Below are 14938 nucleotides of genomic sequence, written 5' to 3' on the forward strand. Positions count from 1 at the left end.
AGTTCTGCATGCCTAGGCCTTGAGGGGAAAAGCTCATGGCTTGGACTAGAAAAGCCAGCTGGACATCTAGACCACTGACGTGGAGAGAAGTCTGTCTCTTGAGGGTATTCCTCATCTTCAGATCATGTGCTTTAATAATCACAGGTTATGAGACTAATGGAATTTTCACTGCTGAGAGATGAGATCACCCTTAGATAAAGTGTGTGCGCTCTTCTGCAGTGTCCTCTACTGCCTCAAGCCAACACTTTCTAGGGTCAGGACACGGGTTAGAACATGGGCTCAGTTACTAGTACAGGATCTAGAAAGCAAACTTCAGAAGAGACTTCCCAGTGTGGTTAGGTTCAAGGCAATTTTAATAAAACAGTTTATCTTATAAATAGTTCCTCTGAATGTTCAAAAACTTTAAGCTGTACAAAAAAAATCCAGTAGTGAAATATGAACAACTGCTTCACAATGCTGGCACCAGGTTGTACCCACAAGAGCTAGAAACAAGTCACAGTAAGGTCCCATTTACAGCTTAAATGGTAAATGGTGCTTAAATGAGCACAATGGTAGTTCATGCTACATCTTCTCAGAAGAGGGAGTCCAGTTGGTCAGTCTTGTGCTCTTGGAAGTTAACCAGACTCTCTCAATCAGAGCTCGTATAGAACTGACAACATGAATTAGAATGGAACTGTAGCAACAGGGCAGGAGACTGACTAGGCCACTAGCCTCTGGCAGAAGCATGTCACCTTGCCCAGGATTAAAGCTAGGAACAAAGCTGCGGCTGGGACAGCACCACTGTTTGCTAGAAGAGTGCCAGCACTGTACACCTTACAATTCCCATATTAGAGGAAAGATAGGCTAGAAGATACAGGCATGGGCACCCTCCCCAAGTAGTTTCAGCTGTGAAGGACAGCTGACTCCATTTCACATGGCCTGTGACATGAACAAGACTTCCCATGGACTAGTTCCAGTGGAGACACTGGTGGCTCAGTGCTGGAGTTAAGTGGCATGTTGAAGGATCAACTTCCCCCACACCTACTCTTTTACCTCTGTAGTATAATTCACACATTTAAAAAGAAAACACAGATACACAGAAAGGGCAGAAAATTGAACCACTGGAGGGGACACAGCAAGCAGGATGTGCCTTTTCTATTCAAGTTTACATTTAAACCAAGAGACAGTGGAAGTCCCTGGGGAAGCATCAACCAGGAGACGCGGTTTGTGCACAAACTGATGGAACTAGCTGGTTGGCTCTGGTCCCTGCGTGTCAGTTTGCATGTTCTGCTCCTCACTCAGCTGCTGCTGAAACTCTAGACGTGTCTGCCGGTTGGACTCCAGCAGCTCCTTCAGGCGGGCATGGAGGTAGTCATTCTTCTCTTCCAGGTGATCCAGGCAGGAGTTGATCTGGTCCAGCATGGAATTTATTGCTGCATATTCTAGGAGGAAGTAGAACAATTTCAACTTCTACTCCCCCTGTTCAGGCCAGCAGGGACCACATTGCTAGAACTCTTACAAATATGCCCAGAATATACAAGGCAGCATGTATAGGTAAAATGCAACTGCATCTTGTCACATAGATGTGGTTTGGATAGTCAATAGGACACGGTGGTTTGGGTACTTGGTGATGTGACAGGGTTTTTTACCTCTGTGCAACAGCACAGCCTGGGAGTGGCCATCTAACCTGAACTATTCAGACTTGCAGGCAAGTTGTTGGGTTCAGGCCTGTTCCCAAGGAAATGGCTATCTAAAAATGCAAGAAATCTGAACTGATATCAGGGTTAAATTAACCTATTCAACTCCTGTGGTAGGTTTGTCTGCTCAGGGCATGGACAGTGTGGCAGGGTACTACAGAAGAGCTTACACTGCCTGGAGGACTTGCATCTTCAGGGTACTTAATCTGGGACCTGTCACTTAAGGGTCTGGCCTGGGTTAAACTGCTACAACATCACAGCATCTCTCATGGTTGAGGCGGGGTGAATCCCATTGCAAGGGCCAAACGGAAACATCTCAACATCCCAGGAGCAATAAAACTGGAGGCACACTGATCCATCCACCCCAAGCTGTTAACCCATTTACTGAGACCATGCTAGTCAAGTTTGACCATTTAAGACCTCACATGGGAGGAGAAGATCTAGTCTAAACCAGCTGTGCGGGATCAAAGTTGCATGCCACACAGCTGGCACAAACTGACCTGAGGGCAAGGCTCAAGCTGGTTCCCCAGCCTAGTTTGTTCAAAGGACAAGATGAAATGTTCATTCCATTCAAGTATGATTGAATTGTATAACAAAGAATTAAATTGGCTTTCATTTGGAGACATGTCTTTCATGTTACCTGAAGCAACACACCTGCACAGTCATTACCATTATGAAATGCTTGGGGCACAGCCCTACCCTCACTAAAACTTCAGGCCTGCACCATACGCTGCCATGCCAAGATTCCTGACCCTGTTTCCGTTTTAGGTGTGACACTGAAGTAAGCAACTCTGACTTGAATGGGAACACAATGAAGTGGCTTAGATCATGCCAAGTGACCCATCCCTGGCCTGGGACAGTACTGTTTTGAAGCTTTCAGGATATTTCATCCTCTGACCTCATGAGATGCCAGGGCCTGTGTCAGCAGCCCTCCTCTCCCACCAGACCTCATGCAGCCACCATTCAGTAGGGAAACAGGAGCAGCACACAGCAGAGTTACAGAGGATCCTGTGCTTGGAAGTAAAAGGAACTGGCAACTGGTGCATTGAGTTCATCTTGTCAGTTTATTTTGTGTGTCCAAGCTACAAGTCTATTTTTAAATCAGTACTGGCCTTATGGCTGGGTCCCCTGAACAGAACCACCGTTAATCCCTGTGTGCTGCATTCTCCTCTCAGCTATGGGCACAGGAGGCCACACTGGAAGAGGTGCAGTTTAGAAGTTTAAGTTTCAGCACAGCCTCTGAGAAAGCAAAAGCTTTTTGGACAACTGATAGCTGTTGCTGCATTGCTCTTCCCCTTGTGACAAAGAAAACCAGAGAGAGTGGAGACCCCTGAAATAGCAGAAAAACTCTTTGCAAATAAGCAAGGAAGGAGAGCCAGATGTTCAACCCAGCAAGGAACATCACAGGTGTTATCAGATACTCAGCAAATCAACTGCTGAATGTCTGCAGAAATGCAACATGAAGCCACAAGGGGAATATACCAGAGGAGCATCCTTCTGGTATGACACAAGCTGTACCAGGGGAGGTTCAGCCACCCAACCAATTAATGCAGACAGTAGCCACTGGCAACTCCACTACAGAAGAGCATACCAAGCTGTCAGCAAGTGACAACAGGACCGTGTGTTGTTTCTGGAGAGCCAACACACAAAAAACTAAGATTTAACAGGACTATGAAGTCATCTACTGAGTCTCCACTGGCAATGATATACTTTGGAACAAATGCCTTGACAAGACCTAGAACTATACAGATACAGAAAGCTTCAAGAGATCTTAGGAAGGAGCTATAGAAAAGTCCAAACTCTCTGAGATCCTACAGGTCTACCAAGCAAGCAAGAGCAGGCGCTGAAGGTGAACAACTGTCGATTCCCTGGCTGCTGCACAGCTGAAAAAACTGAAAGGAGCATTGAGGGGTGCCACAGCCTGCATCCCACTGGCAGGGGTCTAGTTTTCTCAGCCGGAGCAGCAAAGAGGACATGTCCCGGAGCAGTGGGGAGGCATGCAGAGACAAACCCAGTACAGACTGGGGTGTGTTCTGAACAGGGCAATCAGGATTCATAGTAGAGAGGATTTATTAAACCAACAAGATTTTTGCAAAAAAAAAATACCTTTAATTGCAATTCCTTCTGAACAAGCTATTCCAGCGTGACCAAGGAGGAGGAAGAAATTTCCACTTATATGGTAGCGCAACAGTGATGCAGCCCTGACGGTCCAGAGGCGAGGATTTGATTGGGCCAAGGATGTAGGTGGGTAAGGTTAGACACGCTCCCCAGTGCAAGGCACTACAAAGAGAGCCCCGAGGAAGAGCGCTCGGCATCCCAGACCTTGCACCGCTGGCGCAAGCAGCGCTCGCCCTCGCCTCTCTCCGCAGCAGAGGGACGGGGAGGCACAGCCCTTCCCACGACCGAGGCCTGGCTCCAACCCCCAGTCTCCCCGCGGGGGCCGAGCTTCAGGGAGGCGGGCGCACTATGTGGCCGTTTTGCCTCGGGCCAAGCAGAGCCGGCTCCTGCCCGGGCGCCGCTCACCTTCCTCCCCGAAGCTGTCCTCGCCGCCGTCCTCGCCCGGCCCCGCGCCGCCCGCCACGTGCGGCTCCCCGTTCGGCCCCGACATGCTGCGCCCGGAACTAACGCCGCCAAGCCCCGCCCCCTGCCCGACGAGGGGCGGAGCCACCTTGACCCGGAAGGGGGCGGAGCGATGGCGGGTGTGTCACGTGGGCGGGGCTTGTGGACAGCGCGGCCCCGCCCCGGAAGTAAAGTGCTTGGTTCTGGGTAGTGAGTGAAGCTGGCGAGTCTCGGGAGGTTCTTTGGGTCTCCTGTGCGGGGAGGGGGCGCAGGTGCAATCAGCAAAGAAGCCCGGGAAGTACCCCTAGTGCAATCGGAGAGCCACAGATTGCGGGGCTGGAAGGGATGTGGGAAGATCAGCGGGTCCAGGCGCCTGCACCAGGCAGGAAAGAGAACTGGGGTCCGGTGCCCGTCCATCACCCCTGGCCAGTGGCTGCCCCCCCCCCTTGAACACCTCCAGTCATGGGGAGTCTCCCGCTTCCCTGGCAGACGAGGGACTTTGCTTGAATCCGATCTCTTTGATTAGACCCGCTCCAATCCTTGGAAAAATTCTTCTTAGCAAGCTGTTGGGTTTAAACCCAATAGCTTGCTAGTGAGACTTCCAAGGATTCGAGTGGCTCTAATCAAAGAGATCGGATTCACCCAAAGACCCTCCTCTGCCCGCATCCTTAGACCAACTCAGCTGCACCCTGCGCCCCCACAGCTTCCCTGGGCAGCCCTTCTGCAGCACCTGTGGCTTCATAGGGGACTGGAATATCTGTGCTGATCAGCTGGGTAAACCTCTGAGATCTCAGATAAGGGCTGCTGTAGAAGTGCAAACGGTTACTATCCGCTCCTTGTTTTTATGCGTTAGACTGGAGAAGCCTGGGCCAGTACTTTGCACCAGCCTAGCACTCAAGGTGGGGAATGGAGGGGCATGAAACCACATGGAGATGGAAAGGAGGGGGCTGCCCTCCTTTTCAGAAGTGCAGCCTTCTCCTTTCCACCTCCATGTGGATTCATAAAGCAGAGGGGAGGATTAGACAATCAGTGCAGTGACAGCAGAGGGTGGAGATGAGTAGACTTTCTTCAAAAGCGGGGAAAAAAAACCTCACTAAATATTCACAAGCACCATCTTGACTTTAGTTTTCCCTGTGAAAAATTGCTCTGCTGCTTGCAGAGAATGTTTTATTCATGTTCGTCCACTCAGAGGCAGACCAGGTTCTTTGTGTAAATGTGTCATCTTATATTCAACCAGCTAAATAGTTGTTCTTTGCAAGGTTTTAGGCACAAATGCCCTTCTTCAGGCAATCAGGACTCATAGTAGAGGTGATATCTTTTATTAGGCGAACAGGATTTTTGCAAAAAAGTTTCTTTAATTGCAAGCTTTCGGACACAAACACCCTTCACCGGGCATGGGAGAAAAGATTGTAAAAGTCCTCGAGTAGAAATGAAAGTTCATATTTCATAGGCGTTCACGGAGGAGCCAATAGATGGACAACTCCTCTGGGCAGGCAGTTCATCGCTGGTCTGGACAGACAAGGCTTTTTGGTTGAATCTGATCTTTTATTAGACCAACTTATTAGCGGGTGTGGAGCCTCTCACCTCCCGTGAGGTCCTGCCTTGATGCAGATTGCCTTGAAACAAAGGCAGGATCTCAGGTTTCAGGTGCTCACCCTTGCTTCCCACTCGGGAAAATATGAAGATTTCATTTTTAAAAACCAGCTAAAATTCGATCTCTTCCAGGTGTCGGGCATCCAGGTTGTAGCCGTATGGGTCTAGAGGAAAAGGCGATCCGGACTTGGTCTAATAAAATAAATCGTCTCGACTAGTACAAGATTTTTGCAAAAAAAATCCAAAAAAGTCTTTCATTGCAAGCTTTCGGGCACAAACACCCTTCATCAGGCATTGCAGGTGCCTCTCCCTATGCCTGAAGAAGGGCGTCGGTGCCCGCAAGCTTGCAAAGAGCAGTTTCTCCCCCAGCTCTTTCGCGAGTCTAAGACGGGCGGACGCCTCCACCCAAACACCCTCGTGAGCCGAGCCGGACGCACCGACCCGCCGGGCCTGGCGGCGCTATTTCAACAGCGCCCGGCAGGGGGCGCTGGCCCGGCAGCCGGCGGAGCCGCTGTATCTTTAAAGCCTCCTGGGTTTCGGGGCCCGCCCGCGCCGCTTTTTGCAGGTGAAGATGGCAGCTGCCGGCCGCGGCTGGCGGTGCGTGCGGCCGCTCACGTGGCGGGCGCGGGTTGCGGCCCCCGGGCTCCTGCGGGCCCCGGGCAGGGCCTACTGCGTCCCCTCCGGCGCGGGCCCGGCAGCGCGGGGCCGCCTGCTGGCGGGGGCTGCTTTTGCCTTGGGGGGCGGCTTCGGTCTCTACCAAACCCTCCAGCATCGCTTGAAGACCCGGGAGCACCTTGCAAAGCAGGAGCCCGCCCAGGTACCTCCCCTCCTCCTCCCGGCGCGGCCCGCGGGAGCGGCTCCAGCCCGGGCCCCGGTAGAAATGTGTCTGCAGCCTCACCTGCATTTCTACGTTTCCCCCCAGGGCTCTGGATCATGCCCATAGCAACATTTGGGGGCCGGGAACCCTTTTCCCAGCCCAGATTTGACTTATTTTATTTTTTTTCCATCCGTCCTTTTCTATTTTTTGCAGAAAATGTTGAATATAGTGTTGCCCCTCTGTTGTGTCCTGTAGCCGAACCCCTCAGATGCTCGTTTTCCACGTCTTATATTTGCATTAGTTGTCCCTGGACAGACCGGCTTCTGTTTGAAAACAAATTTGCTTGTTAATGGTTCCCGCAATAGGAAAGAATAAAAGGGATGGCATCGGGCTAAAAAGGTTAATTTAAAAAAAAAAAAAAAGCAGCTCAATGGCATGACTAGTAATTCTTTTATTTTATTCAAACGAAGACTTGCAGATTTGCTCAACTTGGTGGGAAGAAATTGGGCATCTCCATTTTGCTTTTGTTTCTTTTTGCTTTCCGCTTCTGATGCACTACTAGCGTGATGCTGCAGTATTTGGGCTCGCAGACCTGTTTTAAAAAAGGCTCAAATCATGTTAGAAAAGCATTTCTAGCCATTATGCAAATAACAGTCCCCAGTTTGTTACTGGATTTTGGAAGGAAATAACTTCAGTGTTGGAAACAAGCCCTAAACATTGTCTTCTTTGAGTGAATGAGCACATTCCTTCTATTTGTATGAATAAAAAGAACGTGATTGTGTGGGGGCAGGAAGAGCAGCGCTGCTGTGCTGGGACACAGTGTCTTCTGTCAGCTAATTAGTTCTTGCAGACCCTCCCTGAGGGATTATATAAACAGGTGAACAGATACAAGTTGAAATAAGGCAGTTGTTTGACGGTGTATGCATAATCAGCAAGGCACATTCATGTTGCTGTGGTAGAAGTGCATTTTGTCTAATATTGTGGGCCTGATGCTTCATGACACTGTGCTCATGCTTCGTGTCTGCACCTAGAGCTCTCATTGAATGTCAGGCGTGCCTGCAACGCCAGGTCTTGTGCCTATGAACTTTCAACTTGTATAAGAAGTCATTGCTTCCTGGAATAGCCCACTAGATTTTTTTTTTTTTTTCCTATCATCCTTCTAATTTGAATACTATTGCTCATTACTATAGTATGTGAACACCCTTCTAAAATCAGCAGCAAAGTCCTCAATAGATTTAATCAATTTTGGATTTTTCTTAGATAATGTTATTTTTACTGTTGGGCTTTGCTCTGTTAGTTTAATTTGTTTCAGAGTTGAGTGTTTTTCATTTGTTAATTTGCCTGCTTTACTGTGGTAGAAGTGCATGTCGATGTTGTGTCATTCTTGGGGAGAAAGCTCCCTAGACAAAGCCTTATATTCTTAGGAGTTTGGAAATATAGGGTCAAGACAAAGGGAAATTTAGAAAAATAGATCTCCTTTAAACATGAAAGGTGAATCTTTGTCATGCCATTGGACAAAAACATGAGTTAACCAGAAGCTGTGAGCCTTGATGTTGATGATCAGGTTAGGAATCCGAATGCCAAATCTCAGCACAACACGAATACGGTACGTGAAAATGATGTTCAAGTTGAACAAATAAGCTTCTATCATCTTCTTCTCCCCACAGCTTCCTGAAGGTAGTCTGCAGCTGACTCTTTACCAGTACAAAACTTGCCCGTTCTGCAGTAAGGTCCGAGCTTTCCTTGATTATCATGGGCTGCCCTACGAGATTGTGGAGGTGAACCCAGTAATGCGGAAGGAGATCAAATTCTCTTCCTACAGGAAGGTGCCCATTCTTCTCACCAACACTGGAAACTCTCTGGTGAGTCTCTTGTGTGCCCAGTGCTTGGCTCTTCCAGTAACTGATTCTGAGGTTCCCCTCCAGCATTGGATCACTAGCTGAGCGCAGGCAGGGCTCACACGGTGATTCTCTAGTTCCAAAGCAGCTTAGAATATTTTACTGCTCTTTTTATAACTGTAGCCTCAGCTACCACTTCCTTAGTCTTGCATATTATGCTGAGATCCCTCCTGCCCTGTTCCCTTCCCCCACCCCCTCACAGCCCAGTTTTTCCCAGCAATGACAATCCCTGCTGTTTCTTAAGGATCACAAAGTAAGTGTGAAGGAAGGTAAAACTGTAAAGTCCAATAGACTTCTTGCTCCCACCCCATGCAGAAAATGGGTATGTTGTACTGAAGTCAGTGGGAACGGCTTTTATTATGTAGGGGAAGAATTAGGCTTAAGGATATGCAGGATTTCAGGCCCTGCTGCGTTTTTTCACAAGGTTGTTTTTATTCTGGCGATGACGACAACTCAAATTGAAACTTAACTCGAGTTGCGTTTGTACTTCATAGTCATTAGTCTCAGCTTTCGAATGTGAAGTCACCTTTGGTTTCCATCGTAGACCTCTCTAGAGCAATTAACATGGTAGATACCAGGGGCAGTGATAATGTTGGGAACACAAATGTGTCTTTGGGAATAAACAGTTCCGGGGAGAGGGAACTTGGAGATTAGTAGGGCCCCAAGGGGGTTGAGTTGGTAAAGCCTCTTACGTGTTCTTCCTCCTTAACTCCATCAACTTCTCCACAGTGATGGTTTTAATTCTGTTTTGCAGCAACTGAATGACTCTTCAGTGATCATCAGTGCAGTGAAGACTTATCTCATTTCCAGGTAAGAAAGCTGAGCCATGAGAGTGGAGTTACGTGAACTGTCCTATACAAACTAGAAAAAGAATTGCCCCATCAGCCATTTGGTTGTTCAATATCTTGTTACCCCAAAAACTCTGTGGCTGTAGACAGACATGTCTGATAAAGCCAGCCTTTGGTGAGCTAGGTAAACCCTGGATATATCTGAGTGTATAATACAAATACAGGGGTTTGGGTTGTAGCCGTGTTGGTCTAAGGACATAGGCAGACAAGGTTCCTTGGGTGAATTTGATATTTTTTATTAGACCAACCCAAATGGTTGGAGAATAGTTATTAAACAAGCTTTCAGGTTCAAAAACCCTTCATCAGGCTAAGGAAGCTTCAGCAGTTGGTGTGTGCTCTTCCTGGATGGAATCAATATAGGTTAGCATAGCTCTTATATTTTAGCACAACCTTTTTTCCCTGTAGAATTCTTCCTTTGCACAAAGAAGATTTTAAACTTGAAATCTAGTAGCCTGCTGTCAAAACATTGGGCGAGGTAGATTTCACTCCAGATTGCCCTTCCCCACTTGTAGCCTTTTCACAGTGCCATTGACACCAGCAGGCTATATTGGGGTCTGGAACCACATTGATTGTAACTGCACTTCATGGTGGATTGGAAATACTAAAAGAGAAAATACAAACAGGACACAGAAGCCCCTTAGACTTGGAGTTTCTGAGCCTCATAGGGATAGATGTTCACATCAGAATCTGTATTGTCAAAACAGCTGTTACTTTGTTGCACCAAAGAGAGGGTTCAATAGTAGATGTTTTTCAGCTGGTACAGCAGAATCTGACTGTATTTCTGCCCACAGGAGGAAGAGCTTAGACGAGATTGTGACATTTTATCCTGCTATGAAAGCTGTGAATGATCAAGGCAAGGAGGTGACTGAGTATGGGAATAAGTACTGGCTCATGCTGGATGAAATGGAGACTCAGCAGGTGTATCCCATCAAAGAAATGCTAGTGTAAGCATCCCCGTTGGGCTCTGAGCTTTTAAGCTGTTTCACGGTGACCCTCCCACATCATCTGGGAGAGAATGAATAGAATCCTCCTAATGCTGCTGTTGATGAAACAGGCACCACGGCAGCATTGGAATGGCTTTGTTTGAAATAACTTGCAAAATATAATCAGTGTATGCATGTTAACATGCGGGGGTGCAGAGAGCCTCAAAGACTGCTCCAGTTTCTTTTCCTGCATGCTATCCTCTGAGGAGAATAGGCATGGCTGACTTAGTCTGTCTGTGTTGCTTCTGAGTTAGCCAGAGGAAGCACTTCACTGCGGATTCGCAGGAGGCTTCATGAGGGTGGAACGTCAGTTTCTCCTGGACTCTCTGGTCTGACGCAAGTAATCAAAAGGCAGTTTGAAGCTGTAGTTTGTCACCTCTGATTTAATTTTAGAAATAGAGCAGTGTGGTATGTGGAGGATCCCTGCTAACTTCAGTTTAGGGAGGAATGGAGCAAGCTGGCTAGGACCTCAGCTGCACTCCTCTTTTGAAGAAGCTCCAGCTATGGTCATTGGGATTCCAACTGTGTCAGCTCCCACAGCACAATGTGTCTAACCTTGTTCACTAAGAATAATTTCTTGGCATGTTTACAGGGAGGAAATTAAATGGCGAAAGTGGGTGGATGACTGGCTTGTTCACCTCATCTCCCCCAATGTTTACCGCACACCCAGAGAGGCCCTGGCATCCTTTGATTACATTGTTCGTGAAGGCAAGTTTGGCACCATGGAAGGTTTTTTTGCCAAATACGTAGGGGCGCTGGCCATGTTCTTCATTGGCAAGAGGCTAAAGAGCAGGTTGGTACCACTGAGGCAACTACATAGGAGGGGAATCCCTCTTCATCCTATTGGAGTTTGACAGTATTAGGCCTGAATTTCAAATGTGAAATCATTCTACCTTGTATCCATTTCCTGCCAAAATATCAGTTAATAACTGATCTCAAAATCTGTTTCAAAGATCACTTTGAGTAAGTGCTGAGTTTTGTATCTGAGGCTCGTTTAGGGGGCTTGAGTGGCTCGTCGGTGGAGTGCGGCTCCTGATGCTACGTGCACCCCAGGAGGCACAGGGCGTGTGCACTCCTGGATCTGCATGGGGCGAGAGAGGGCTGCAGGTACTGCACTGAGCTCTTCCCAGGGGGGGCTGGGCCAGGCTGCACTTGAGGTGGGTGGCAGTAGTGCTGGGAGTGGGGCTATGGGGGGAGGGCAGCAGCCACCCAAAAATTTGCTGTAGCCTCCCCAACCCCACCTCTCTGCTGCCACCGCCCACCTCAAGCACAGCCTAGCCTCTTTTCCCCCCCGCCCCCCTCCCCTGCTGGGAAATGCCCAGCACAGGTTGAGCCCCAGCCTGTAGTTGCAGCCTGTCCCACTCCGTGCAGATCTGGGGGTACATGCCCCCCATGCCCTCCCAGGGTGCCTGCAGTGGCGGGAGCTATGACCCCCTCCCTGCGCCAGGTGCCTCGCCCCAGCTGTGTAGGGCCTTCCCTGCCGCAACCCCACTCCCTCCCTCACCGTTGTGGGGGGTGCAGATTGAGGCCCCAGCAGTGAGGGAGGGAGTTGGGCACAGGCAGGGGCTGGGTTGAGTGGGGGCCCCGGCTGGGCTGGGTGGTGGGACAAGCAGGAGCCCAGGGGCCGCGTGCCCTGAGAGCCGCACAATGCCATATGCGTCCCACCACTGGACAGGCAGGGGGCGTAGGGCAGATGCAGCAAGGCTCAAACCCCAGCATGCAGTGACAGCTACCTCCACCCTGCACAGATTGGGGGGGCATACGCTCCCCAGGCCTCTGCTTGTCCCACCACCTGGCCCAGCTAGGGCCCCATTCACCCCAGCCCCTGCTCCTACCTGTGCCCCGCTCCCTCCCCACCTCCCTCACCCCTGGGGCCTTGATGTGCACCACCCCTTCCCCCACAGACTTGCCTGTTGGGGGGCATGCATGTGCATGCACACATGCTCATTCCCCCCCCCCCCCCCAATAATTTTTCTCCCTCCACCTATGCTGAATGGTGCAACAAATGGGATAGGAATCGGAAGTAGTTTTTGATCCTTTAAGCTGAATGATAATTTGAAGTGGTGATCATTTTAGAATTGGCATTCTACTGTAGATCCATTACATTTTCCCATGGCTGTAGTGACTAAAAGCCTTTTCTACCCTCATATGAAAAGGATGTTGGGATTTTTCCTTTTTTGGATCTCATCTATCTTCTTAATACAAATGCCCTTTTTAATCCAGTTTTTCAGTGCTATAACTAACATTACCAAGATACAGTGAGGTCTTTTGACATCCAGAATGACTCTTCTGGATTTTGGGAATATTGGCTCTTTAACCACTAGACCAAATAACTTCTTAACCATTTACTCCACTCTGCATATTATTTGCAGTCATTCAAGTAGGGACTATTGCTTTGTAGGCTACTAAATCACTCTGCCTTTGAAATGCAAGATACTTGGCCTTTCCATTTAGTTTCTTAAATATGTTGCAATTGGTATAGCCTAATCCATGGGAAGAGTAATGATGGAAGAAACAGAGAGAAATAACTGTGTTAAAGAACAGTATAACTTCTCTTCATACAGACATCACCTTCAGGATAATGTTCGGGAAGACTTATACGAAGCAGCCGATGACTGGGTAAAAGCTATTGGCAAACACCGACTCTTCATGGGAGGCAGTCAACCAAATCTTGCTGACTTGGTAAGAGGCTAATCGGGCCCATGGATCTCTGTATGTTCATTTACATATAACTCTCTCATCCAGCCATCTCTACCCATGGTTATTGGGGTGACATTTTATGTATAATCATTCTGTTTTTGGTCTAGATGTCAGAGAAGTATTACAAGGGTAATAGGAATTGCGGTGTCTGCCTGCCAGCTATGTGTCTTGCATGTTGGGGGAGAACTTATTCCACTGCACATATGAAGAGAGGTCAAGAATATGCAGTCAGCATGGGGCTGTGTATGTAGATTGGCTTCCTGGTAGTTGCCTGCCCACCAGGACATGTACTCCAAGTGTGCACCTTGCAGACTGCTCAGAGGAGGGTGGTGTTAGTTATCTGGAGCAGATTGCTGCAAGTTTCCAGTGCTGCAGCTGGATACGAACGAGCAGAAACTTTGACCTGTAAGGAGCTCTGTTGACTTAAATAGGACTCCACAGGGGCATCAGGATTGCCTTACAAAAATTACACTGTAGGGTTGGGATCGTGAACTATCTTGTCCAGCACCATCAGCTCTCATTTAAAATTAAAGTGCCTCCTGTTTTACTTTGAAACAAAGTCTGCATAAGCAGGTAGAAATTCTACTGGGTGCTTTTCTGTCAGCTCTGTATCCATGTCACTGCCTTTTAGTCATTCTTCAGTGATATCAAACCCTGGACCTGCTTTGTGAGTGTGCTGCTTATGTGCCTGTCTAACCTGTGCAATGGTCTCAGTCAGCCTGGCTAATCAGAGTGCTGGAATAGGTTGTAGGGCAGAGAGAGAGCTGTCCAGCACTTGTGGAACACTTAGTCTGGAATGGAGAACTTCAGATTTGAGTTGGTTGTTCATCTCAGTTTCCAAACTCTGTCCTCTGTTGGCACAGGCGGTGTATGGAGTCCTCCGGGTCATGGAAGGGCTGGAAGCCTTTGACGACATGATGACTCACACCAAGATTCAGCCTTGGTACCATCGCATGGAGACCGCCATTAAGGAGGCTGTCATCACAAATCAGCATCAGCTGCACCTGCCTGTCTAAAGTCTTCACTCAGGAAAAGCTTACAATGTTTTTAATTTTATTGAAAATGAACTAGGTTGGCTTCTCCTTAACTGAAGTGCATGCCCACAGACTGTCCCATTTATAGCTGAGAAGGGCCTCCATGAGACTAATGGAGCAGGACAGGTGTGCCTGGTTCTGCTATATATAGGTGTGAAATGTTGAATAATAGGAACATGTAAATGACCCTGAGCTTGTATCTCATTGGAAATGAGGGCACGTTCTGATTAAGCAGCTGAGTGCAGCAGACTGACTTTTTGCAAGGGCTCAGGGCAGGCTATTTATTATAACAAATTCCTGTAGTGGCTTGTTGACATTACAGCCAAAAGCAGATGTTTCAGGTCTATCCAGTTATGGCATCAGGCTGTATCTCCACTCTTCCAAGTTAACCTAAGGATCTTCCAGGCTGTTTGAGATACCAAGTAACTCTCAAATGACATTCATGTTTATCCTGCAGTAAAATATAGTTCAACACTGAGAGGGATCCCTATATGCAATGGAAACGGTGCTGCTGTCTGCAGGCCCTATGCTTCCACTGCTTTCATGATAACGGTTGTCTCTTGAGCTGATTCTGCACTGGCAGGGATGATACAGGCTTGCTTCTTTCTCTGCGGTTGTCAGTACCTCCAGCCTCTTGGCTATTGAGAGATGGGGAATCAGAGAGTACAACCCAGGCTGCAAATCATTATTTTGAAACGGTTATTTAAAAAGAGAAAACAATAAACCCTCTTCTTCTCATTGGTTACATGTGTTCCTGGGAGCATGGGTAGTGGTGGGATGGAAAGTATGAGAGCAAGTGCGTTTTACCCTCCCGGGTGGCTCTGTGGCTG

General features: G+C 48.3%; 2 protein-coding genes across 3 annotated transcripts; one reads left to right on the forward strand and one right to left on the reverse strand.

Annotated features, from left to right (window-relative positions):
- Positions 1-335: 335 nt before the first annotated feature.
- On the reverse strand, positions 336-4315 carry BBLN (bublin coiled coil protein). The gene is made up of 2 exons (XM_006269431.4): positions 4200-4315; positions 336-1421 (listed from the first exon to the last, which is right to left on the reverse strand). Exons 1-2 carry the CDS (start codon positions 4282-4284, stop codon positions 1225-1227), a joined length of 282 nt encoding a protein of 93 aa, XP_006269493.1. The 5' UTR covers positions 4285-4315; the 3' UTR covers positions 336-1224.
- A 2069-nt stretch (positions 4316-6384) lies between these two features.
- On the forward strand, positions 6385-14846 carry PTGES2 (prostaglandin E synthase 2). Of its 2 annotated transcripts, XM_019475817.2 has the most exons (7): positions 6385-6645; positions 8313-8507; positions 9298-9353; positions 10183-10335; positions 10967-11167; positions 12939-13056; positions 13938-14846. In XM_019475817.2, the coding sequence occupies exons 1-7, from the start codon at positions 6400-6402 to the stop codon at positions 14088-14090; spliced, it is 1122 nt and encodes a 373-aa protein (XP_019331362.2). In that variant the 5' UTR covers positions 6385-6399; the 3' UTR covers positions 14091-14846. The 2 variants fall into 2 exon arrangements, with proteins under 2 accessions (XP_019331362.2, XP_059571580.1); XM_059715597.1 differs by lacking the exon at positions 10967-11167.
- The last annotated feature ends 92 nt before the right edge of the window (positions 14847-14938 follow it).

The sequence above is a fragment of the Alligator mississippiensis genome, chromosome 12 (genome assembly GCF_030867095.1).
Source record: "Alligator mississippiensis isolate rAllMis1 chromosome 12, rAllMis1, whole genome shotgun sequence".
NCBI classification, from domain to species: Eukaryota; Metazoa; Chordata; order Crocodylia; family Alligatoridae; genus Alligator; species Alligator mississippiensis.